Source organism: Megalobrama amblycephala, linkage group LG9 (assembly GCF_018812025.1).
Source record: "Megalobrama amblycephala isolate DHTTF-2021 linkage group LG9, ASM1881202v1, whole genome shotgun sequence".
NCBI lineage: Eukaryota > Metazoa > Chordata > Actinopteri > Cypriniformes > Xenocyprididae > Megalobrama > Megalobrama amblycephala.
In genome coordinates, this window is record NC_063052.1 from 34,004,220 (window position 1) to 34,031,504 (window position 27,285).

Genomic DNA, 27,285 nt, shown 5'->3' on the forward strand with positions numbered 1-27,285 from the left:
TTTTTTTAAAAATATGATTCAAATAAACCACTTCAATATTTCTCATTTATCTGAGCGTCAGTGATGATGCTTGAGAGAACATATGATAATATATGATAAAATGTTAGTAAGTGTATATTATATATATATATATATATATATTTGATATTTTTGGTATATTTTTACTGGTGATTGCAGGACACTATAGTTCATTTATGTAAGTGAGGATAGCAAAATAAAGTAAACTGTGACATATTATACCCAAAAATTCTTCATACAGTGGACTACCAGTAAAATTGATAAAAATTTGGAACCAAAAATTATTCAGACACTTTGACCTGACCATGTTTTGCTTAAGTGTTATCTGACATAATTAAGATTAATTTTTCATATCGTTTATATTTTTGATCTTGTCATATTTTTGAAAACTATAGTGAATAAACTGTATTAATGAATGAAATATTCAAGATGTCTGAATAAATTTTGGTTTGACTGTGTGTATATATATATATAATGTGCGCACGCACTCACATAATAAAATAAATACCAAATACATACTTTGAGATGCGGTGTAAATGATAGTTCAACTTAAGTATAACTTATAAAATATATATTTATATATTAGCATTTTATCAGTTTAAAAAAATAAATTATATGCATGTATAATTATATATACACACACAATATATGTGTGTGTGTGTGTACACATTGTTTGAACTAATTTTTCTGAATGATTTTTCTCAAAGTATGTATTTGGTATTATTTATTTTATTTAATTTTTAGTTTAACTTTATTTAAATAAATTAACAAGAAAGTGAAAAGTGCGTTTATTTTCTTAAGAACCACAGGCCAAGATGAAGTAATAGATTTATGAGAGCTTGTTTCATGAATGAAGCCCACTGCCGTTCTCTCCATCATCACGAATGACAGATTTTCACACGCACACACTTCTGCGCAGCATGCGAGACACTCGCTCATCAGCTGAACACAGTTCACAGTTTCCCACTTGCCTAAATCTGCCCCTGTATCTTGACTGTAACTCAGACGCCTTCTGCTGAATAGATCTCCAGGTAAAGACAGAAAAAAAAAAAAAAAAAAAAAGCAAGACTTGGAAGATAATCATGCTTTAAAAATATTCAGTCTCAGAGCAACACAAACAGAGAGAAAGAGAGAATCCATTTGTATGTATATGTGAGAGATGTGTTTGAATGTGTGTCATGAGGGGCTCACAGGTTAAAGACCACCATTACTGTGTGTTTAGGGGCAAGAAAGATGAGCTGGTTACCTTGTGATCGTCTCCTGTTTCTACCATGATCTCGAATCAAATCGAGATGGTCCATCCAATAACAAGTGGCCAAATGTTTTTCATAAAGGCCCCATTGTTCTCTTCTCCAAATAGTTTGCAATGAACAAAGTAGCACATTCCCCCAATTCGTCCACTTTAATTACCCTATAAGAGTCTTGTATAAAGCCACTGAATGGACTGTAGTGTTGATTAAAGCTCATGACTGGGTGTGGAGTACTGCATGTCTCTCAGTCACTCCCGTCCGCTCTGACCGGGGACCCACCAGCACGTGCTCTAGGTGGATCAGGGGGTGAGAGGTCAAGATGCACAGTCCGCTTTACATCATAGAAGGATACAGCAGCGACAGAATCTCTGGCGGCTCCCGCCCACCGATGGAGGCGGAGTCACGGGTGCAAAGTAGGCGTGAACTTTAATGTTGGGCAAGTGAGTCTAAAGAGGAAGATGGAAAAAATAAACAATGTTAGGGGGGGAAAAAAAATACATAAAAAAAAGAAGCTCACTGGCATATGATAAAGCTTCTGCCGCCCTATCATACTGATTAATCACAAAAAACAAATGATTGTAAATAAACATGTACACAACCAAAGTTTAAAGGGTTAATTCACCCAAAAATTAATTATACTCACCCTCATGTCGTTCCACACCCGTAAGACCTTCGTTCATCTTCGGAACACAAATTAAGATATTTTTGATGAAATACGAGTTTTTTCTGACCTCCGATAGACTGTTAGTTATTACCACTTTCAAGGCCCAGAAAGGTAGTAAAGACACTGCTAAAATAGTCCATGTGACAATGTTATGAAGCGACAAGAAGAGAATACTTTTTGTGCGCAAAAAACAAACAAAAATAATAAAAGTGCGTTAAAAAAGTATTCTGTTTGCTTCATAAAATTAAGGTTGAACCACTATAGTCACATGGACTATTTTAATGATGTCTTTACTACTTTTCTGGGCCTTGAAAGTGATAACGTTGCAGTCTATTGGAGGCCAGAAAGCTCTCTGATTTCATCAAAAATATCTTAATTTGTGTTCTGAAGATGAACGAAGGTCTTAAGGGTGTGGAATGACATGAGGGTAAGTAATTAATGACAGAATTTTCATTTTTGGGTGAACTAACTCTTAAACCGATATATATCAGCATACATCAATCCATTTTGAGATGATCAGCACAGGCTGATGTGTTGTGTGAGCTCCCTCTTGTGTTCTTTCTAAAGCCTTGTCAATGGATCATAACTAAATAATGTTATTCTGTTGTCTAATATTTTTCATTGTATATTATATAAAATACAACTGTATAAAATAAATGATCATTTTAAGTCATAAAATGTGTCCTATTGTTTAATCCTACAATTTACAATAACCCAAAAACGAATGTTATTTCTTTTAAATATCTATTTTCTATATCTATTGTACATATCTCCAATGTTTAGGGATGTTAATAATTTTTTGGAAAGAAATTAATACTTTTATTCAGCAAGGCTGCAATAAATTGATGAAAAGTGACACTAAAGGCATTTATAATTTCTAATAATTTCTTTTTTTTTTAACTTTCTATTCAAAGAATCTAGATTCAAATATTCCAAATATTAAAATCCAAAATATTAAGAAGCACAATTGTTTTTAACATTTATAATAATAATACTTTTTTTTTTTTTACAATTACATTAATGCATTTGGCAGATGGTTTAAATTCTTTCAGAAAGATTTTTCTTTTTTAAAGAAGAAATAAATACATTTATAACAAAAAAACTAAATTTCAAATAACTGCTGTTCTTTTGATCATTATATTCAAAGAATCCCATAAAATCACGGTTTCCACAAAAACATTAAGCAGCAAAAGTTTTGACTGATAATAAGAAATGTGACACTGAAGACTGGAGAAATGATGCTAAAAAATTCAGCTTTGATTACAGGAATAAATTACATTTTAAAATATATTCAACTAGAAAACCGTTATTTTAAATTGGAATAATATTTCACAATATAACAGATTTAACTGTATTTTTCATCTAATAAATGCAGCCTTGGTGAGCAGAAGAGTCTTTCAAAACCACAGAACCTAATCAGATTTCGTGATGCATCACAACATCAACGAAAAATCAAATCAGAGCAACTATTTACACTTGTAATATCTATTTAAATCATTTAAATTCAATTCATAAATGTCTGTGGACCATACTGAGGACTGCAAATCATATATATATATATCCCAAAAGTTTTATTTTAAGTATCCATAAGATAAGAAACAATAAACTACTATGTTTTGCCTCTCTGTGCATAAAAAAGGTCTTACCCTCAAGCGTTTAATGCCGGCGCGGGTGATCTGTTGACAGTCATACAGCTCGATGCGGTCCAGGCTGTGACAGGTTTTCAGATGCTCTAATGAAGCGTCTGTAATGAGCGGGCAGTTGTCGAGCTCGATCACCTCCAGTCGGTCATGAGCACAGGGTCCGCTGCCCAGCTGCCTGATGCCGTCATCAGTGATCAGCTCACAGTGGGACAAACTCTGAAACATGAATTTGAACAAGAGGCTTTTCTGATCAAAATACATAAGCCAATAACACCCAAGAAAAGTTGCAGAAATTATTAGTATTAATAACATATACTGATTAGTTGTTCAAATTAATTGCAATTAATCACATATTAGCTGAGAAAAGCCCTCAAATGAAAATAAGACATTGGGACATTATTGTGGCAGATTTTTTATTATGAATCACATCAAATTTACACATTAAATTGACACCTCTAAAATACAAAATGCGTTTTTTTAATTGTACATTTTGTTTTTTAACTCTTACCAGAACCTGGAGTCGAGGGCAGTGTATAGATAGCTGGATGAGCGTTCCATCTGTAATCTATAGAGAAAGAGGTAACATTATAACGGGGCTTTTATATACATTTATAAATTTAGAAAAGCAACTAACATTGTGTGAAAACTAAATGGAGATTATCGAACTAACATGAGAGAACTTGGTCAGATAAAGGCTTCTGTCAAAAAAAATTAAAGGGTTAGTTCACCCAAAAATGAAAATTCTGTCATTAATTACTCGCCCTCATGTCGTTCCACACCCGCAAGACCTTTGTTCATCTTCAGAACACAAATTTAGATATTTTTGATGAAATTCGAGAGCTCTCTGACTCCATAGACAGCAACATAAATCAACACTTTCAAGGCCCAGAAAGGCAGTAACGACACTGTTAAAAAGTCGACTAGAATAAAAAACAAAAATAGCAAATTTATTCAACAATTTCTTCTCTTCCCTGCCATTCTCCTACGCTGTTGATGTAGCAAACACAGTGCAATGCTTCCAGGGTTCTTCATCAGAACGCCGGCTCAGTATTGGCTGACGCTGTTCACATGACGCATGTGTGTGATACTGACGCAGGAGCCTGCGTTTTTTCCAATAATGAGCCGGACTATTTTAACAATGTCTTAACTACCTTTCTGGGCCTTGAAAGTGTAATTTAACTGTTGTCTATGGAGGGGTCAGAGAGCTCTTGGATCAAAAATATCTTAATGTGTGTTCTGAAGATGAACGAAGGTTTCATTTTTGGGTGAATTAACTCTTTAATTATATTGAAAGAACAGCTAGAAAAAGCCAGTGTTGAGCAGCAAACAGGTATTCGAAGCTGTGAGTGTTTCTGGAGTCTCAAGAACCTCTCCAAGCAGACTGGAAGTTGTGCTACAACTACAGTGTTTGAGGACAGGTCAATGTAGACATTGCCCACGGGCAAAAAGCCAATAAAACCATAGACTTGCATTATGCAAATGTGTTACAAAAAAAGTAAAAAAGTAAAAAGTATTAAAAAAAAAAAGTATAATGGGGCTGTAGCGTCTGGACCAATCAGCCACACAATTATTCATTGTATTTAATGAATTACCCATAAACTCACTCTCACTATCAAAGTTCTCTGAACTCATCCCCCTAAAACTGTAACCAGCATCCCAATGTTGCTAGCACACAGGCCAACCTAAGTGTCCTGTTACAGTTATATGGTACTTTTATGATCCAGAAGAATTCTGGAGAGACTAGTGACTCATTCTTCCTGAGAAGGACAAATAAACTCTCTTAATCCTATGTATTCTCTATATAACCACTTGGGAAATGTATAAACATGTATCCAATTTTCCCATCTCATGACTTTCCTTTTATAGGCTTTATTCTATGTATTAATTCTCTCTTTTGAACTATTTTGGTATTAATGTTCCATAGTTGCAAATGTATAGTTAACCGAGATCACATTGGCAGCATGTTTGGTATCTACGGACTCCAACTTTCATTTCCTATTTGGTAATTTATGTTACATGTTACTAACTCTGTGACATGTTAGTATTATAAGAATCTAGAAGGTTATTCTCTTATTCATCCAATCCAGTGTCTTATGCTAATATCTTGCTACAGAACAAAGACTCGTAAAACTTCCCTCTGAAAGGGAAACTCCTTATTGGCTCAGACACCTCAAGAGGGTGTGACATCTTCACCCCTTATATTCACTGATCACAAGATCAAACCCCCTTCTCTTCCTGCTCTTCCTCCTCTTCTTTTCTTTTACTGACAAATGCTGACGTCAAGATGACGCTGTAAGAAGCTAGAAGCTTCTAAGGAACCCCAAGCTTGTGCCAGGCCTCGGCCTAGACCTTCCATTCACCAAAGATCCTCTGAATCCAACTGGTTCTCTTTCATCAAGACAACATCAGCAAAGATTCAACGGGAGCCTCCACAAATTGCATCAGGACAGTTTTAATTCAACTTGGAGAGACATGCAAGTATCAAACTTAGTCTCATTATCGGATACATTGAGTATCCTTACCCCTTTTAAAGAAGGGCCTGTTAAAACTAAACTGATGGTTTGCTGAAGGCTGTTGATCTGCTGAAATGTCCAACAATGCTGTAACCTCTTGCTTCCTGTACTCTGCTTTAGCTCTCTCTCTCTCTCTCTCTCTTGGTAAACTGTATGCATGTATGTGTGTGAATGTTAGAGTAGTTTAAGCGTTTAGTCTAGTTAATAAAGTCTTGTTCATGTCACACGTAAGGTTGTCCATGTTTTGCGCTCATATACGGGAGTCCCTTTTCATGTCGGTCCTGACTACAGTCTTTTGGTAGAATAAGATTGTTATTTCCCATAACCTGGAAATGAACATTTCTTAGAATTAATAAACAATTAACACTGTGTGTTCATTGGACAACAGGTTAATTGATTGTAATATTAATTTTATTACATTAAGTTAATTTTATTAACTGATTCAAATATTAATAATTAATTATAACTAGTTATGATTAATTATTCATATTTATTTTGAGCTAATTTGCTACAGGGCACTTTAATGGCTCATTTCCACCAAGCGGTATGGTTCAGTTCAGTTCAGTTCAGTACAGTACGATTCGGGATGGTAAACCCTGATCCGGCTTGTGTTTCCACAGCCAACAGTACCCTTACATTATAGGCCTGGTGTATGCCAGAAAGTAGCGACTGACGTCATTCTCACGTAAAGAAGAAAGTGACAGTAAACAACAATGGAGGACATACAGCAGCTTTGTTTGAGCAAAGGCTGAAGGCTGCAAGGAAAAACAGCTGAAAAATACACATTGTGTTGTTATTCCTCTTGTTATTCCCCTTCCCCAGTATTGTGTTGTTACTCCCCTTGTAGCACGCGATGTGATGATTCTCTGTCAACCAATCAACATTCTGCAGTGAGTGTAGCTCCACCCTTTTGGTAGCGGTACTATTGTGCTAGGTACCTCAACAGAAGGCCCCCAAAAAGTGGTACAGTTCAGTATTTGGTACCATTCACAACTTCTGACAATGGAAATAGAAATAATTGTGTACTGTACTGTACTGAACCGTACCACTCGGTGGAAACTAGCCATTAGAGTCTCCAGAATTATCATCAGCAAAAGTGATGGACAACAAAAAATGTATTTATTATTATATATTTTATCAAATGTAATGTTCTTAATGTAGTATGTAAGAATATTTTAACATTTTGTAGTGTTGTATTTTCATGCGTTACTCTCTTAATGCAAACCCATTCTGACTTACCTGTACACACTCTTCTAAATCCATCTTTTCTAGTTCATGACAATTCTGTAAAATAGGAAATGATGCATTTGATTTGTGTTGTTAGAAACTCTGGAGGTTCAGCACAGATGGAGGTTTGTGTTTGTCGGATTGTTTACTCACCCGTGCAAGTGAGGTGAAGCCTACATCTGTAAGCTGAGAGCAGCGAGCCACCTCTAATATTCTACAGAAACAAAAAGATCAATGGTTCCAAGTTTAACCCTCTGGTGCTGTTTGCGTGTCGGTAAATTTTTTTTTTTTTTTTTTTCAATGAAATTATCGTACTGTATTTTAGTTTGATAATGTTTTTTTATTTAATATTTTGTAATTTTAGGGGATTTTTATGGTTTTAAATTATGTTTATGCAGTAGTTATAATCCATTTATTCACTTTTCGAGGAATAGACCTTAAATGAAACAAAACTTAAACTGTCATTTATAGATTGCTTTGGAACACAGACTTAAGTTTGGTCTCTTTTTAAAGATGACACCTGGCAGATTATTGCTGAAAAAAGTTTTAAAAAAAGTGAAAAAAAAAGTTATAAAATTGTAATGAATCTAAACAAGCTGTGTTCCAAATTTGAGGTTGATATCTCAAAAAATGAGCTTTCAGTAAGATTTTGTTTGGGCGCAGTACCAAACGTTTCCACAAGATGAGATTCGTCTCCCATTCTTTTCCAATGTGGTCATTTTTGACTACGAACAATACAAGTGTGACTTTTTCGAATCATGTTCATGATTTGTGTGTGTTCACACAGCAAGTGCCAAAACCGTTACCAAATTTCGTTCCATTCAGATGAAGTAAAAAATATTCTAAAAAACAAAACATAAAAGTTTTTTGGTCAAAAATGGCCCAACAGCACCAGAGGGTTAAAAGAGGATAAAAATTGGGTAACGTCTAATTGCATGCAAATGCATTAGCGGATATGTGTGCGTGTTATGTACCTGAGACGGGGGCAGTTTTGGCCCAAGGCATTGAGAATAGCATCTGTGATGTTTGCACAGCCAGACACACACAAAGACTGCAGCCGATGGCACCCGCGACAGATGGTTATAAGACCTTCATCTGTGATCTGCTGCTCGATTCACACACAGAGACATACCTAGATGAGGAACCCATCCGCTTGGACATATTCGCACCCATCCGATGTATGAGAGAATGTAAATGTGTGTGTCTTACTGAACATGTCTGCAAATTGAGTGTGACCAGCTCTGGACAATGTGCTCCAATATGCTTAAGTGCTTCGTCTTCCAACTATAAAGAGAGAAAACATAAAAGAGAGACAGATAATGTGTTACTAAACGATTGGTTGGATTTAAAGAGACAGTACACCAAAAAAATTGAACTTCTGTCATCATTTACTCACCGTCATGTTGTTTCAAACCCATAAAATACAAAATGAGGAGATTCAGTGACATCAAATCAATGACAATGAAGAATCAATGACAACAATTACCATAAAAGTATATATATTTTTACATATACATATATTTTTTCTTTTTGTCTCTTGATCTTTTTGAGCTTATCAGGTTATTATTGCATGAAAAAGCAGGTTTCAATGTGGATAACCATGGTTAATCTAGATGTTAAAACATGAACCACATTTTCAGGTTAGTTGATGGATCATTTTTTAGTTTTCGTAAACACTGTGGGCCGTTTGCGTCAACCAATGCCCTGAAATTGGGTCGGGACTATAGTATTTATTAATATTTTGAAGCTTTTGTTTTTATAGTTTGACTTTCATTTTAATTTTAGTCATTTTGTTATGTGCTTTTGTCATTTTTATTCGTTTTTTTATTATTAAATATTTCTACATTACTTTATTTAAAGGGGATCTATAATGCCCCTTTTCACAAGATGTAATGTAAGTCTCTGGTGTCCCCAGAGTGTGTCTGAAGTTCCAGCTCAAAATACCCACCAAATCATTTATTGTAGCTTGTCAAATTTGCCCATATTTGAACGTGAGCAAAAACACGCCATTTTTGTGTGTGTCCCTTTAAATGCAAATGAGCTGCTGCTTCCAGTCGCTTTCCAAAAGAGGGCGGAGCTTAACAGATCGTGCTTCTGTTGCTCAACAACAACATAGCTGGAGAATCTCACGCAGCCAAAACTAATTCTTAGGTCATGTTTACTAAAGTAGTTAACTAATGTTAACTAACAAAACCTAACATTGTAAAGTGTTACCACAAAGGTCAATAAATAAAAAATAAATTTCTCATTATTAAGTCAGCTAATTAGTTAGCTTGTTAGCTAATGCATTAACTAATGTTAACAAGAGAGACCTTATTGTAAAGTCCCACCGTTATATTTTATTTTAGCTTTATTTCAATTCAAAAAGCTATAAGTGGGTTTAAATAACGCAGCAAAAGAGGAAGAACAGCGAAGAGGGCTGTAAGATTATGTGAAAGTTCAGAATCACCTGTGTGCAGCCCTTGAGGAACAGGCCTTTGAGTCCCGGACAACATCTCACAAGCGCTTGTATGCCGTCTTTGGTCACCTGATCACACCACGAGATGTTCAACTGCTCTAGCAAAGGACAGCCCTCGCTAAAATGACACAGAGAGAGTCATTTAGCCATAGAGAAGCATTTTGCATAACCAGCAAGTATGTGCATCTGTGGCCTCTGACCTCAGAGCTTTGAGGGACAGGTTCGTGATTGAGGTGCAGGAGGCAAGATCCAAGTGCTTCAGTTTGGGACAAAATTTACTCAAGCTGTTACAGGTACTGCAAAAAGAAAGACAGAAGTTCAACAGAGATCAAAAACATTTCTCTCTCTCACACACACACACCTTCACCCACCTGTCAGTGATCTTGGTGCAGCCATTGAGGCTGAGCAGCTCAATATTTCTGCAGTTCTGGGCAAACGTTCTACAAGAGACAAACACATTTTAAAACATAATTAAACTTTAAAAAATGCTTGAATTTTCCAAGTCACAATAATGTCTTTAGTCTAATGTAATGCCCTTCAAAATGGAAAGCATTACTAAACTCATGTATGAATATTAAAGAGGCAATCTACTTTCTTGACAGGTCTCAAAGTCAGCATAAAATTGCTTGAAAGTTGCAACAGCCTTTTCTTCCTTATTGCGATGTATTTCTGAGTGAAACGGCTTTTCAAACAAGACAACATGTAGGGTGGGACTTGATTTTGCCCATGGGGTATTGATTGGATGTTTGTGGTTTGCTATTGGTGGATCTCATGTGAGTGACAGGTTGTCCCGCCCTCACGCCAGTAAAAACATCATCAGAGAAGAGATGTCGGTGCGAGAGGGAGAGGAAGTTCTTTTGAATAAAGATTACAAGGGTACATGAATTTAAAAAAATGATGTAGACGGATAAATCATTTAAAATAAATACTGCAATACTCCATCAAAAATAAGAAATTTCAATTTTGATTTCATGGTGACTTTAGGCTAATTCACCTAAAGAGCAAAATGACTCCAGTCTCCAGTTTCAAATGGGTGTTCAAGATTTAATAGTTTCATCTTTTTGCAGTGCTCATAAAGCATTCATCTGCTCCCTCATTCTTACCTGAGTGCACTATCTCCGACTCCGAGACATCCTCTAAGACTCAGCTTCCTTAGGAAGCCTCCACACCGCTTTGAGATGTTCTCCACCACACGACCCTGTACATGAAGAGATTTGTAAGATCTATTAGCTACCTTCATATTCGGAATTCTGTGTATTTTTTATTAGTTAAAGCAAAATGTTGACTTCAACTGTCTTGTTTGGAAAAGAAAAAGTCTCAAAAATGACCTCAATGTCTCTCTGGAAGTCAAAGAGGTCAATGCGCTGCCAGTTACTGCCATCCAGGGCTAACAGGTTCCATGACTAAGAAAATGAGAGCAAGTGAGAAACAGAAAGTCAATAATCCCCTATTGATAGATATATACTAAAAAATATTATTAATATATAAGATATAAAAATATTAATATATAAGAGCTTCTTCCTGCGGAGCCCCATAAATGACATACGGCAAAAATCTACAGTAGTGGCCAAAAGTGATGTCTGGAGGAGATATTTGCTATTGTTAAATTTGACACGACAAGTTTGATTAAACCATCAAAAGAATGAGGAAAATATTTAACATTTTTATAATATTTTAAATATAACTAAACTTGGATGAGGTATTTATCTGACAAAAATATTTTTCAAATATGCAAACTACAGCTACAGGTTTTTATTATACTATGCAAAAAAAAAAAAAAATGCAAAAATGCTACAACAATCAGTTATTAATATTTTGTTGGTTCTCTCTTGTTTTGCATGTCTTCATAATTTCTTTGTATCACAGCCTGGACAAAAATTATGTCGCACAATTTGGCATTTTTTATTGCGCTATCACAAATAAAACAATTGACTCCAAGCACAACTACACAATAAGCTAACAAAATCTTTAACAAATTTATAATAATATTTGAATAAAGGGGCTGTATGTATCGTGGTCAAGAATTAAGAATTTGTTCCCTCGTTTTAGTAAGTCGTGACCATGTTGTTTAACTAAAACAAAGGAACGAATTATTACAACGTTGCCATGATTTACTAAAACAAGGGAAAAAATTAATAAAATGAGGGAATGAATTCTACATATACATAATACATATATGCATATATATTAAGAATTCATTTGAATTTTAGTTCATATATATATATATATATATATATATATATATATATATATATATATATATATATATATATATATATATATATATATATATATATATATTTTTTTTTTTTTTTTTTTTTTTTTTTTTTCTTCCACACATCAAGTGTGGAGCATTACAAGCAACATATAATCCACAATCCACAAAATATTGTTTCTGGAGGGCTCTTAAAAGCATGAAATGAACAAATGTCAAAATAGACACTTAAAGGTGCCCTAGAATCAAAAATTGAATTTACCTTGGCATAGTTGAATAACAAGAGTTCAGTACATGGAAATGACATACATTGAGTTTCAAACACCATTGTTTCCTCCTTCTTATATAAATCTCATTTGTTTAAAAGACCTCCGAAGAACAGGCGAATCTCAACATAACACAGACTGTTACGTAACAGTCGGGATCATTAATATGTACGCCCCCAATATTTGCATATGCCAGCCCATGTTCAAGGCATTACACAAGCCAGTATTAACGTCTAGATCTGTGCACAGCTGAATCATCAGACTAGGTAAGCAAGCAAGAACAACAGTGAAAAATGGCAGATGGAGCAATAATAACTGACATGATCCATGATATTTTTAGTGATATTTGTAAATTGTCTTTCTAAAAGTTTCGTTAGCATGTTGCTAATGTACTGTTAAATGTGGTTAAAGTTACCATCGTTTATTACTGTATTCACGGAGACAAGAGAACACTTGCAGTCTGTATAATTCATAAAGGCATCTTCATTCTTAATAAATCTCTCCAACAGTGTGTAATGTTAGCTTTAGCCACGGAGCAAAACCTCAAACTCATTCAGAATCACATGTAAACATCCAAATAAATACTATACTCACATGATCCGATCCATGCATTCAGTATGCATGTTGAACATCTTGTAAAGATCCATTTGAGGGTTATATTAGCTGTGTGAACTTTGTTTATGCACTGTATTATAGTCGAGAGCTCGGAGGGCAGGGAGCGTGTGATTTAAAGGAACCGCAGCCTGAATCGGTGCATAGTTAATGATGCCCCAAAATAGGCAGTTAAAAAAATTAATTAAAAAAAATCTATGGGGTATTTTGAGCTGAAACTTCACAGACACATTCAGGGGACACCTTAGACTTATATTACATCTTGTGAAAGAACATTCTAGGGCACTTTTAATGTGGCACAAAACACCAGTCTACTCTATGAAGTCCCTTGACTAAATTACACTTACTCGTGAGACTTGTGCGCAGCGGCAAAGCGTGACTACATCCAGAAATGAAAAGATTCTGTGGAGAAAAAAAAAGACAACATCAAAACCATTATCAAACATCATTAACAAATAGTTGTGATAGAGCGTGTCATTAAAGTCAGTCATTATTTCTATGCTATAAAAACAGCAAGGTTAAGGAAAGATGAAGAAGACAGATGATTAATACTATTAACAAGAAGAGATTATTAGAATAAGGAAATGAAGCAGGAAGAAAGAGAAGTGCTGAATGGGTTTCACACCAACCGTAACAGCAGTTCCTTCGGCAGCTTCTTGTTGATAACAGCCTCATCGTTATTGGAGAACATCTGAGGAGAGAGAAAGACGTTCATTTATAAAACTGTGTGTCTTGAGAGTTCAAAGGTCAATAGCGTTTACAGTGTCTTACAGCAAATCACGTACTTTAAACAATAAAAAAAGACGACAATACTTCAGTTCGAACCGCAGAATGACAGGACAAACAGTGGCTGATTTCTGTCTGTGTGTTTTGTTGAAAAGTGTCTTTCGTATTCTTATACGAGAGAATACAGAGGCTTTGGTTTTATAACAAAGTTCTTTAAAGGGGTGGTCAGAAACATCCAGTTTCATTCTAAAAGTTATAACTTCTTCCGGAGTCTCTCCATCAGTGTCCGACTCCGGTTTGAACAATGTAAGGCTGAACACAGTTACTGACAATCCTCATTTTGGCTGCGTGAGATTCTCCAGCTTTGTTGTTGTTGAGCAACCGAAGCGTGAGCTGTTAAAGCTCCGCCCTCTTTTGGAAAGGGGGCCGGGAGCAGCTATGGAAGTCAATGGCTACCGTCAACAGAAGAAAGAAACTCATACAGGTTTGGAACAACCTGAGGGTGAGTAAATGATGACAACATTTTCTTTTTTGGGTGAACTATCCATTTAAGCCTATTCTCAGACTAAAATGCATGTTTGAGCTGTTTACACTGAAAGAAACTTGCACTGACACATCTTAAAATATATCAGTGCCATTGTTTTGTCTCAAGATGCACACCAGTACTGTTTTTAAAAGCTACTTAAATGTCCTAATTGAACTAAGGCCTAATCCTGGCTTTATCTAAGCTCTGTTTGTGAAACCAGGCCAACAATTCATAACTTCATAAATTCATCATTTTAGTACATCACTTAAACTTTAACTTATTTCAGTTAATTGCCAAGACAACACTGGAAATTTCATTTGAGGGTTTTTATTTTTTTATAAATAATTATAAATAATTTTTAATAGTTTTAATTGTGAGATGCCAAATAATCTATCACTCTCTAGCCTCAAAATGGACTATATTTTGAAGTGCCAGTTGGAAACGGGTATTACAGTGGCTAGCAGGATTATTCTGAGACACTGGAAGATAATGAAAGCCCCAGAAGTGAAAGATTGGGCTTGTGCAATGATAGAAATTGCTTCTTACGAATCTATGCTTAATAGAGTAAATGGTGTCAAAGAGGATGTGCCTATACAAATCTGTAACATTGTATTATTATTATTATTATTATTGTGATGTTGGAATTTTTCTTACCCTTTCACCTTCCAAAAGCAATAAAAACTTGAATTAAAAAAATGACTATATTTGACCATATATTTCCCATTGAAGCTGCCTTATAAGGTTAGTCAAGGTTTCTTGCTCTCTCTCTGACCTTTAGAATTGTAACAATCTCTTGCAAAGTTTGTTGGCGCTTCCTCAATCCCACACAGTGAGTTTTCACACATTCTGTTTTCTAGCTCATGGTAATGCTAACAAGCAGGAGGAATGTCTAAGACCAGTCCCTGTTTATCTAGACATAATATTTTCACTGCACTCTAAGAAAAGTTTGTAAAAATAGGATCCGTGTTAACAGGAATTTTCCATATTGATTTTTCACAGGGGTTTCTCCCATATTTTACGGATTGCATTGTGTTGTGTTGTAGGGTTAAAGGAAACGTTCGTAAACTTGACAGATAATGGCAGAAAATTATCCAGAAATTAGGCAATTCACAGCACTTGTCTTCCTTCATCCTGTCACTTAATTGGCAGTAGTGAAGAATGTATTATAATCTGAAAAAAGTAATTTAATCCCAAATTCTGTTTTTTTTGCAGCTGAAATTTAGCCCTATAGGCTTGACTTTGTGCCAAACATACTACATGAAATTAACACCAGAGGTCTTATCCTGGTTTCATCACACCACAAAACCTTTTTTCCCAGTGGTAACAAGAGATACAGATTGTCTTGCTGAATAATTCAGACCAGACCGGATGTTCCTGAGAAGTAACGACCTCACATCCAAAAATAGTGGAGCGTACATAAACTGTTCTGTGTGCGTTGGACGGTCCTTTGTAAAAACACAAAAACACAGATTTCTTTTTGTAGCCCTGTCTTGATCTGAAGAAGAATCCCAGCAGTCTGGGATCAAATTGATTCACTATTCAACAAAGAAAATTGCCAAGAAAACCAGTGTCCAATCCCATAAGATTGGGATAACTGGTTAATCATAGGTGATGGCAAATACTGAATTCAAAGTTTTAGTTCACCCAAAGTCATTATTTACTTGGCCTTTTTCCTCTAAAAGAATGTTTAAAATGTTTTTCAATACAATGAAAAATGAGTACTATTGCAAATATGACCAATAAACACAATAAAAGTATACAGTATGACTTGTGCAACATATTTCAACTCTTCTGAAGCCATATGATAACTTTGTGTCAGGGAAAGGACAACATTTCACTTGTTATTCTCTGAAAATCTTTGCTTTCACACATGGCACCTCAAGACACATTGTGTCAATGCTTCAGAATAAATAGTGCATAAGAAACCATTCACATCAAGGGTGATAATGATAACTGTAAAGTTTTAATAAGCACCCTAATTCTATGAGGATAGGAAAGTCTTCACTACAGATAACACCACAAATGAACAATATCATAGGAATCACAATTTTTCCAGCTGAAGGTTGATAAAAACATTCATAGCCAATCAGAGTCCATCTGACATTAAAGAGATCAAGCATTTAAAGTGACAGACGACAACAACTGCATGTGCATATAATAAATATTATTAGTGTGGAAACCAATATAGTTATCTTTACAGTTATTATTCTTAGTGTGAACATGCTTAAAGTCTTTTTTTGAGCTTCACAACCCCAAAGCCTGTTTACTTTCATTATGAAAGGGGAAACAAAAATCGCTCACACATTCTTCTAAACATCTCCTACTGTGTTTGCACCACTGAATAAAAAATAAAAAAGGTAATTGTGGCTTTTTTTCTTGCAATTGCGAGTTTACATCTCGAAATTCTGAAACTCGCAATTGAGAGTTATAAAGTCAGAATTGCGTGATATAAAGTTGCAATTGTGAGTTATAAAGTCTTTTTTCCTCTGAATTGGACTTTATAACTCCCAATATAACTCCAGTTTATATCTCACAATTCTAAGAAAAGAAGTCAGAATTGCAAGATATAAACTCACAATTGCAAGAGAAAAGTCAGAATTGTGAGTTATAAACTCGCAATTGCGAAAGAAAGTCAAAATTGTGAGAGAAAAAGTCAGAATTGCAAGAGAAAAGTCAGAATTGTGAGGTATAAACTTGTAATTGTGAGAAAACAAGTCAGAATTGCAAGTTATAAACTCACAATTACAAGAAAAAAAGTCAGAATTGCGAGTTATAAACTCGCAATTGCGAAAGAAAAAGTCAAAATTGCGAGAGAAAAACTCAGATTTGTAAGAGAAAAGTCAGAATTGCGAGATAAATTTCAGAACTGCGAAGTATAAATTCGCAAATGCAAGAGAAAAGTCAGAATTTCGAGTTATAAACTCAAACATGCAAGAGAAAAAGTCAAAATTGCAAGATATAAACTTGCAATTGCGAGAAAAAAGTCAGAATTATGAGATATAAACCAAAGTCCATATTTGCAGCGCCTCCGGGCAGCTATTTCGGGCATCCAAGACCAATTCCTATCTATTTGAATGGGGGAATCTCCAAAACTGCTTGGAGAATTCACAATTAAATAGCATATTTCAAATCAGCAACAAAATCAGACATGACCTCAGCTAAAAAAGACAAACAAACAATATGTGAGATAGCTTACAGCTATTCATTATTATGAGCTGTCCCATTTGTGTTTCCTTTTCACCTATCCATTCTCTATGGGGCGACTTTCCATTTGATTGTTTGTTTAAGAATGAGCCATGTGATGCCTGACTGCAGACTGTAACAAACCAGGAATGATTGATCACTTGTTTCCAGCTCATCAGAAACACTCTATATCACCAGATGACTTTTCTCATGACCAGTTCCCTTTTATATCTAAAGGTCTCCTGTAAATTGTTTTTACATGGGTGAATCTCACAAAGACGTGTACGGGTTGTACTTCAATACCAAAAATAAAATAAAATAAAATAAAATAAAAGTTTATTACTGAGAATATTTTTCACATTAGAATAATAAGCATTGAGAATATATGAACTACAAACAAATTTAAGGTCTAAAACATATGTAAATGTATAGAGAGCATTTATTTCATCCCAATATCAAAAAAGAGAAAAGGAAAAAAAAAAAAGTTATCTAATTATATATATATATATATATATATATATATATATATATATATATATATATATATATATATATATATATATATATATATATATATAAATAAAATACATTTTATTTATATAGCACTTTTAAAGCTAAAACAAAAAGTTCACAGGAAAAAGCATTCAATGACTACAACATAATCAGTTATTAATATTTCATTGGTTCTCTCTTGTTTTTCCATAACAATGTCTTCATAATTTCTTTGTATCACAGCCTGGACAAAAGTTATGTCGCACAATTTGTCATGTTTCATTGCGTTTTCACAAATGAAACAATTGACTCCAAGCACAACTACACAATATGCTTACAAAATCTTTAACAATTTTTTTTATATAATATTTGAGTAAAGGGTGAAGGTGTCAGTTTTCCAAGTCCGGACATCAATTTTGCCCACTAAATAGATAGATGATTGATTGATTGATTGATTGATTGATTGATTGATATACTTTTATTCAAAGCGTAGTAAGATCCTTCCTTCTTTTGTTACAGCAGGTATTGTTGAGTTGGTAAAGCAGCTACTCTTTATTTTGTTTCCAGGTCTAGTGACCTGTGACCTGCAGGTTCTCTGAATATCAATATGACTTTGCACTCATTTCAATATACAGTAAACTGCTACTGACTACAGCTACTACATTTTCATGACAAAAACAGTGACTTTCAGGTTTACATGTAATGCAACACAGCTTCCTGCTCTCGGATTACTGACTATACGTTCTGTTGACACACAAACAAACCCATTTCCATGGCAACATTTAGGTCAGTGCTGACTGAGTAGCCAAGATACAACTGAAGAAAAAGCAGGAAATCTACAAATTTTCAGTGTAGCACAATAATGAAATTGTAGCATGGCTGTGCTCTTTTTGCCATTGCAATAGTCAAATGCAACTAAATATGTAAGGCAACATGACAAAACCATACACACAAACAAAACCATATCCCAGTTTTCTGACAATATCATTACAATCAAGCAGCCAAGCATAATATGAGCTGTCAGTTATTTGTAAAGATAACTCTCATGCTGATGTCTCCAAAACAATGTCCAGATAATCACTCCGATCCTAAAAAAAGAAACAGGCCTAAGCTGGCAACAATGCATTGCTTCTTAAATACTGATTACATCCGTGCCTTTGCAATAGAAATACTGAGACTAGGCCTCGTACCTTTACATAGTTATCACAGTTTCCACTTAAATGGCATGGTTACTGTAGTAAAGTCATAATGAAGTATTATGGGTTTTTCGAAACATTATAAGAAGCTTTCAGAATGCATGTCATTTTATGGCATTTGCAGCTAGAATACTAAGTAATGTATGCATCACAAAGGAATACTTAATGGTTATTTTATCGTTCACATAACTTTTGCTATAGAAGACAATGGCAAATGTTACAGAGATACTTGGTTCATTGCAACTTTCACATCAGCCATGTTTATGTTTACAAAAATAAAAATTAAAATGACATACAAAAAGGACATTATAGGTGATTTGGATGCAATGTCACACTCTGTATGGTTAATATGGTTTCGAAAGCTGTTCACTGTTTATAGATAGTTGGTAATGTGGTGGAAACTGGATACCATCATAAAGTTTGGTTTGGATAGTCTTTTTATCAGAGGGTAGAGCAAAACAAATGAATCTTTAGTAACTGGCCTACAATGTTTCACTTTGAGTGCATGTGCATGGCAAATACAGACAAAAACAAACAAACATATACATCAATGCCATGTGTCTCAACATTACGGCTATTTTTCAAACCTAGTGAGCTCCCTATCTAGACAGCATCACAGGCGCCCAAAACTGCAACACGCGCCTATGAAGCCACGAAAATGGAGTCTAGCTAGTCAACTCAATAAGTTTTGAGACACACCCGACGAAAACACAGTTATAACTTGTTTAAACACGGCTGAAATTCCGTCTTCAAGGGGAACAACAAACTAAATGTTGTCGTAAACCGGCCCAACTGTTTTCTGTGGTGATGCATTTAGGTGCGATGTGTTTTTACGCGTAAAGGCCCGTGTATATATCCAGCTTTTGTTTTGGCCGGCTGTTTTTCCCCACTTCAGCCTGTGGGCCTAGCACCATTATCCGTCTCCTATAATCTCAGCTAACCAGTTTAATTTATAAAAACCATCGAAGCGTACATCGCAACCTACTGTTGCTTCGCGTAAATAAACGAGAAATATTAAAGCACCCTTTGTGGCACACTAAGCTTTGAACAATGGTTGTGTTTATACTACAATCCGACACAAAGTAGACTTCACAAGAAATAATATATAGCGACTTGAAAGGGATATAATGATGGATTTGACGCTGCCTTTGGTCAACATACATTAATGAATGTGTTTTACAGACTGACAAGTGATTAGAAGAGCTGAACTTATATGATTGCGGAAGCTCGGCCTCTTCTACTGCAACAACACTTATAATCCTCCATTATTTAAGCCGTTTAGGAGTAAAAACGTAAGATTATTTACATTGACATGTCAATCTGGAAATAAACAGTGGCTACTCGCCTCAAAGCGACTCCGAGAGACGCCGTTCACCTCCTTACCCATCCCGAACACTATAAAGTCGGTAAACCGGAGAGGAAAAGCGCGTCCGGTTATTAAAAGGACGTAGATGTGTCGGTGCCGCTGGTTTCCGTCGAGCTCATGCCGTGTTTTCACTTAATTTCATCGCGTTTGTATATGGCGAAGATGCAGAAGAGCCCCAGTGGTTGAAGTATGAACAAATGAAGCTTATCTCCTGTTGTGTTGCGGATCACCCCCTCCCCTTTACCATGACTAGATCTCAGACTGTTTCCCTGTCTGTAAACTACAATTAGCTCAGTGTTGTTCATAAATATTGCTGTCCATAAGAATCTGTCAGACTGAATTCATATTTAATAGCCTACTTTAAAGCTATGTGTAGCCTAATGATATGGTAGGCTAACTGAAGTAAAAGTAACAAGTGGACAATGTTCATGGTCTTTAAGGTCGAATATAACTATTTTATGATATAATATTACCAGTTTTATAGTTGTCATGTTACCAAGCTGGTAAAATATTAAATATATATATATATAAACAAAACAAATGAGCTACATTTCTGATTAATTCAATGTATTATTTGTAGTTCTACACAAAGTTAGTTGTTTGTCATTCTGAGGAAATTAAAACATTTAGTGTTTGCAAACTACTTGGGAAAAGTGCAATAGTTTGTCGTAATGTAGTATGGAAAGTGTACAGACTGTAAATCATTTGTTTTCATGTATTGTTATGCTCGTTTCCGGGTTTGGTGCGTCAGCTCCTCTTTCAGCGGTCTTAGCCAATAGAAACTCAAAGATGGTCTTCGTCATTTGACGTAATCGTGGTGGTAACACGAGGCAGCGTTTTCCCAAACATTGAAACAGAATGGTTGAGCACATATCAGCTTAAGGGAAATAGATACATATATAAAATATATATGTATTTATATTCATAATTATCTTTCCCTACTCTTAACTGATTAGTTATTTTGCAGAACTGGAAACAACTAAATGGTCAAATGAACAGTTACTGCACTTCTGCTCTAAGAATAAACAATCATAAAGTGCTTTCATACCATAATTTACAAAATTATCAATATACAACATTATTAATATAGAATAAATATCAAAATTCTTTGACTATTAGATGTTCACAGTTTAAGATTTAAACCTCTTCAATTAACAAACAAGCATTATTGTTAAACACAGTAAGTCCAAGCAGCTTACACTGAACGAGAAAGACACACACACACACACACACACACACACACACACACACTTACTTTGGGTTTTATGTTGTTTTATGGGGACTTTCCATAGACATAATGATTTTTATGTAGGCCTACAAGTATTTTCTTTCCCCCACCCCTAAACCTAAATTCACCCATCACAGAAAGCTTTCTGCATTCTTACTTTTTCACAAAAAAACAAAACATAATTTCGTATGATTAATAAGCTGTTTTTCTCATGGAGACCACAAGGTCAACGATTTTACTGCCATGCTTGAACACACACATGCATAATAGGCAATGTATATGAAATATGTATGATCTGTGTCAAATCAGATTCTGCTTTATAAATGTTACAGCCTTTATAAGACTTGTAATCAATAAATACATTTCTCAACCCAGATTGGAGACGTGGACGCGAACTCTGACGTCATCTACGCGCGACATCAACATTTTAAAAATACAGAGCTTTTTGGAAAATATACGGATATCTACAGCAAATTAATTCAACTACAAAACCGCAACTGCAAACTCGGCTCACATTCGCCGTTGATGAATGCTTACGAAGGTGAAATTATACTGCACTTAATTGTTACACAAGGCTAATACAACCATAGTCGTTGCAAAATTACATTTATTAAACAACAGATTATGTATATAATGTAGTTATTTATATTGTTGTGGTATTATGAAAATGTAATATACTGTTGTTATCATTTAAATGACAAAATAAAATCTGTATACGTGGCGAATATTGGCATAAACATTAAAAGGAAGGCTTCTTGCTTATAGCCTATGGTTGGTTCGGAAAATATTTAACAGGTTTGTTTGTAAATTATGTTTAACATGCTTGTTTACGAAGGGAGAGTCTGTAACTTTACACGCACTACAATAAAATAATAGCGTCGGTAAATGCATTAACGTTTTGTTATTTTGTCTTAAATATTATTAAATACAATTATTATTACATAATAAACAGAAAACAATTATATATAATATACATTTAAATCAAAAGGTGAGGAAAGTCCAGCTCAAACAAGCGCGATTGAAGGCGGGATTCAGTTGTCTCTTTTCATTGGCTGTCGCCTAAGTTACCAAGAAGATTGACAGCGGTCTCGTTCTACATAAACAGGTTAAACTGACAATTTTATAAGTTAATAAACTTTCTGCCTCGTTTTCACTATTTACCAACGAAATAAACGATTTGTGTGAATGTGCGTAATCAAGGACGACTTTACAAAATACATTTTATTCTAAATTATGGAGCGGTCTATGGTATTTCCTTTTCCGTGGGATGGGCTTAACCCGCGCATGCGCAGAAGAGGCTGAGCATAATTTTGGCTGTAATGGATGAAGTGAATTCTCTCTGAATTCAGGGCCGTGGAGGGTTTTATATCCACGAACATCGCCCAATTTCTTGGTCTGGTTACTTTCCAGAACCGCTTAAGTGAACTGGAATCAATTTTAACACATAAATATGTGATCATTTGCGATGAATATGAAACTACAGAGAGTTTACACTGAACATTAAAGCGAATATGTGAACAAGAAGCAAGCGGGTCAAGTTTTATTTTCAGTTATGTGGGACAATATCCCTTCACAGCGAGCTTTACTGCTTCAAAGCTCAGAAAACGTGTGCAAGGAGAGCTAAACATCTGTTTAGGCTTTGATATCGAACAAGGATAAACAATCTAAAACAAGGACATCCTGTATTTTTCTTCTTTCTTTTTGTCTTTTCGAGGGACGCTAGCTTAGCTAAAGCTAGCCGAGAGGCGCGAGCGCAATGCGCTGCTTGAGGCGACCAGTGATGCCATCGTGAAAGACATATCGTTTAAAAAAAATCTTTTTTTGTTGTTCTTGTTGGATTTATACTCTTGGATTGGATATATTTCGACGCGATTCAAAGACGCCACGGGACCGGGGATGAGTTGTGGATAACATATGCGCATTAAATCGCGTGCGCATCTTTGTTTTGCTCCGACTCTTTCCTCTGGCAAGATTTCACACTTTTACCCAATACTGAGCGATTTCTGCTGTTCATGTGCTGTCTTGACCACATAGGTCCGCGTCTCCGGAGGACAGAGGTATGCCTGGATCAGACCGCCTGCATGGGACCAAGAGGAAGGCTGAATCGCTGTATCATCATCAGCTGCAGGCGGCCACCGGGGACGGTCAGCCTTTGCACGCGGGCTCCGGTCGGCTTCCCACCAAGACGACGAGCTCGTCCACTTCTTCCAAGCACAAGCGAAACAAGTCCAAACACGAGGCCGAAACCGGCTCCGTGCGCGCTGCCGCCGCGCCTCCAGCAGTGGGCGCCATCAAGCCTCTGGTGGAGTACGACGACATCAGCTCCGACTCGGACACGTTCCTGGACTCCCCCGCCACCGGGAAACCGGCGGAGAGCGGAGACGCCGACCGCCTAGAGCTGTCGGACTACGGTGAGGCGGGGGTTGCGAAAGAGAACAGGGCTCATAAACACAAACGCTCCCGGAAGAAGTCCAAAGACCCGAATCGGGCCAGGGAGTCTTCGGAGAGGGCAGAGAGCGGAAAGAAAAGCAGTAAGGACCGGGAGAGAACGAGCAAAGACAGCCGAAAGAAGGCCAAGGAGAAGTCCAGCTCAGCCGCGTGCCTTGCTTCTACATCCAGACGCTCAGGTGAGTCCAGCAGTAAAAAGTCCGGCGACTCTCTCTCATCCACCGCGGTGCAGTCCACGGTCAGTCTCGGGAGCAGCGCCTCCTCCGCATCCTCCTCCGTCAGCAAGGAAAGTGGCCGTTCATCAAAGTCTCGCAAAGACAAGCGGAGGAGCGAGGAGTATGAGGAGGACCGCAGCCACCGGAAAGCCGCCAAGAGCCACAAGTCGAGCCCTAAAGGAAAGGGCCAGTCCAGGAGAAGTGGAGCGGACAGTCCTTCCACTGCGGAACACGACAACAGCTATTCCTCCAGGCGCAGGGCCGCAAGCCCGAGTCCGTACAGGGAGCCGCCCAGGCGGAGTAGACAGAGGTCTGAGAGCCCCTATGGAAGAAGGAGATCTTCAAGCGCTGAGAAGGATGGAAGTCCGTATGTAAGCAGAAAACACTCACCTGGAAGTCCCTACGGCAACCGACGCTCATCCAGCACCAGTCCAGTGTCCAGGTGAGTGACCACACTGATCTGACATGATGTGCACCATACTAACACACACAGATCTGACATGATGTGCACCATGTACACAGTGACTCCAGACGTTTGTTAGTGCATTGGAAATGTCAAACTGAGGTTTATTTTAAAGAAAGGATGCACCTGACTAGATTTGATGCAGGTGCTAAAATGACTTGAGAGAAGGTCTAGCAAATGCTACAAAAGCAAATGTAACCTCAGTGTCCAAGTAAGAGAATTTTTCACACCATACTATTTAAGGTTGACAGGTAAGTTACTTGAAATTCATTAGTCTGTTACAGTGTGTTGAAATATTCACATTTTACTTAAAAGGATAGTTCACCCAAAAAATAAAAATTCTGCCCTGATTTAATCACCCTCAAGTTTCTTCTGTTGGACACAAAAGAAGTTATTTTGAAGAATGTGTGTAAACCAAACAATTGCTGATCCCCTTTGACTTCCATAGTATGAAAAAATGTTAAATAGGACTAGAAAATGTTTGGTTGCAGACATTCTTCAAAATGTCGTCTTTTTGTGTTTAACAGAAGAAAGAAACTCGTACAGATTTAGGGTGAGTAAATGAGGACAGAATTTGTATTTTTGGGTCAACTAGCCCTTTAAAGCTTATTGAGGGTATGATTATCTGTGTTAGAGGGAAGTCATGGTTAGTACTCTTGATCAGTGTTTATTATACAAATTATCTTTATAAGCACCCTACAAATTTATATGCTTTATTTAAATGACTTGTTTTTGTCATAATTTAACATTTAAATATTTGTCTTTAAAGATAAATGTATTTTACTTATGTAGAAATGTCTGCACCTGATTATCAGAATACTAATCATTCATAGATTATATCTTAAAGGGTTAGTTCACCCAAAAATGAAAATTCTGTCATTAATTACTCACCCTCAAGCTGTTCTACACCCGTAAGACCTTCGTTCATCTTCAGAACACAAATTAAGATATTTTAGTTGAAATCCGATGGCTCCGTGAGGCCTCCATAGGGAGCAATGACACTTCCTCTCTCAAGATCCATTAATGTACTAAAACATATTTAAATCAGTTCATGTGAGTACAGTGGTTCAATATTAATATTATACCAAAAAAACTAAATAACGACTTATTTAGTGATGGCCGATTTCAAAACACTGCTTCAGGAAGCATCGGAGCATAACGAATCAGTGTATCGAATCATGATTCAGATCGCGTGTCAAACTGCCAACGACTGAAATCACGTGACTTTGGCGCTCCGCACAGCAGATTCGATACACTGATTCATCTGTGCTCCGATGCTTCCTGAAGCAGTGTTTTGAAATCGGCCATCACTTTATAAGTCGTTATTTTGTTTTTTTGGCGCACCAAAAATATTCTCGTCACTTTATAATAGTAATATTGAACCACTGTACTCACATGAACTGATTTAAATATGTTTTTAGTACTTTTATGGATCTTGAGAGAGGAAATTTCATTGCTCCCTATGGAGGCCTCACGGAATCATCGGATTTCAACAAAAATATCTTAATTTGTGTTCTGAAGATGAACGAAGGTCTTACGGGTGTAGAACGGCATGAGGGTGAGTAATAAATGACAGAATTTTCATTTTTGTGTGAACTAACCCTTTAAACTGCAGTATTAAAGGGTTACAGTCAAACCAAAAAATATTCAGAGATTTTAGATATATTTTTACTAGTGGGTGCAGGATAAAGCAAAATAAACTGTGACATATTATACCCAAAAATTCTTCATACAGTGAACTACTAGTAAAATTGATGATAAATTTGGAACCAATAATTATTCAGACATTGACCTGACCATGTTTTGCTTAAGTGTTATCTAAGATAATTTTTTTCTGACACAGTTTAACTCTGAGTTCTTGTCATATTTTATTACCATTTTTTAAATTATAGTGAATAAACTGTATTAATGAATGAAATGTACAAGGTGTCTGAATACATGTTGGTTTGACTGTAGTTCACCCAAAAATGAAATTTGTCATTAATTACTCAGCCTCATTTTATTCCAAACCCGTAAGAGCTTTGTTTATCTTCAGAACATAAATTAAGATATTTTTGATGAAATCTGAAGGGGTTTTTAATCACAGCCTTAATGTTATGAAGTGACGAGAATACTTTTTGTGCGCAAAAACAAAAACAACGACTTAATTCATCAATTTCTTCTGCAGCCTGTCGGTCTCCTATGCAGTTGACGTAGTGAGCGCAGTGCAGCGCTTCAGTGTTCTAAACGCCGGCTCAGTATTGGCCGTGCAGCATGACGCACGCGTCTGAGCCAATACTGAGCCGCCGTTCTGACGTAGTTCACGGAAGCTCCACAATGTGTCTTCAACATAAACTGTGTAGGAGAGTGACAGGGTAGAGAGGAAATTGTTGAATAAAGTCATTATTTTTGTTTTGTTTTTGCGCACAAAAAGTGTTCTCGCCGCTTCATAACATTAAGGTTGAACCAGTGTAGTCACACTGACTATTTTAATGATGTCTTTACTACTTTTCTGGACCTTGAACTGGTACTACTTATGTTGTTTTCTATGGGGGATAAAAACAACCTCTCGGATTTCATCAAAAATATCTTAATTT

At 36.2% G+C, this 27,285-nt stretch overlaps 2 protein-coding genes across 4 annotated transcripts in view; one reads left to right on the plus strand and one right to left on the minus strand.

The window, feature by feature from the left end:
• Positions 1-404: 404 nt before the first annotated feature.
• fbxl20 (F-box and leucine-rich repeat protein 20) lies at positions 405-20,836 on the minus strand. The gene is made up of 15 exons (XM_048203039.1): positions 20,335-20,836; positions 13,496-13,557; positions 13,214-13,268; positions 11,102-11,176; positions 10,877-10,971; positions 10,145-10,213; positions 9,974-10,069; positions 9,765-9,891; positions 8,525-8,599; positions 8,290-8,420; positions 7,469-7,529; positions 7,328-7,372; positions 4,084-4,140; positions 3,579-3,791; positions 405-1,714 (listed from the first exon to the last, which is right to left on the minus strand). Exons 1-15 carry the CDS (start codon positions 20,374-20,376, stop codon positions 1,607-1,609), a joined length of 1,311 nt encoding a protein of 436 aa, XP_048058996.1. The 5' UTR covers positions 20,377-20,836; the 3' UTR covers positions 405-1,606.
• A 1,151-nt stretch (positions 20,837-21,987) lies between these two features.
• The window catches only part of cdk12 (cyclin-dependent kinase 12), a 38,793-nt gene continuing 33,495 nt past the window's right edge, over positions 21,988-27,285 (plus strand). The window contains exons 1-2 of one of the 3 annotated variants that reach the window (XM_048203015.1): positions 21,988-22,124; positions 23,618-24,688. In XM_048203015.1, coding sequence (XP_048058972.1) covers positions 23,643-24,688 — 1,046 coding nt within the window. In that variant the 5' untranslated portion in view covers positions 21,988-22,124; positions 23,618-23,642. Of the gene's footprint in view, positions 22,125-22,730; positions 24,689-27,285 lie in introns of those variants that run through there. The other 2 variants (XM_048203016.1, XM_048203014.1) reach the window with 2 other exon arrangements.

What these genes read in the sequence shown, in the direction of transcription:
- fbxl20 (XM_048203039.1), bottom strand. Translation starts at nt 20,376, where the DNA reads ATGGGTAAGGAGGTGAACGGCGTCTCTCGGAGTCGCTTTGAG. An exon ending in TGCACCAAGATCACTGACAG is followed by an intron (nt 10,070 to 10,144) that starts GTGGGTGAAGGT and finishes TTCTTTTTGCAG; the next exon opens with TACCTGTAACAGCTTGAGTA. An exon ending in ATTTAGAAGAGTGTGTACAG is followed by an intron (nt 4,141 to 7,327) that starts GTAAGTCAGAAT and finishes CTTTCTCTATAG; the next exon opens with ATTACAGATGGAACGCTCAT.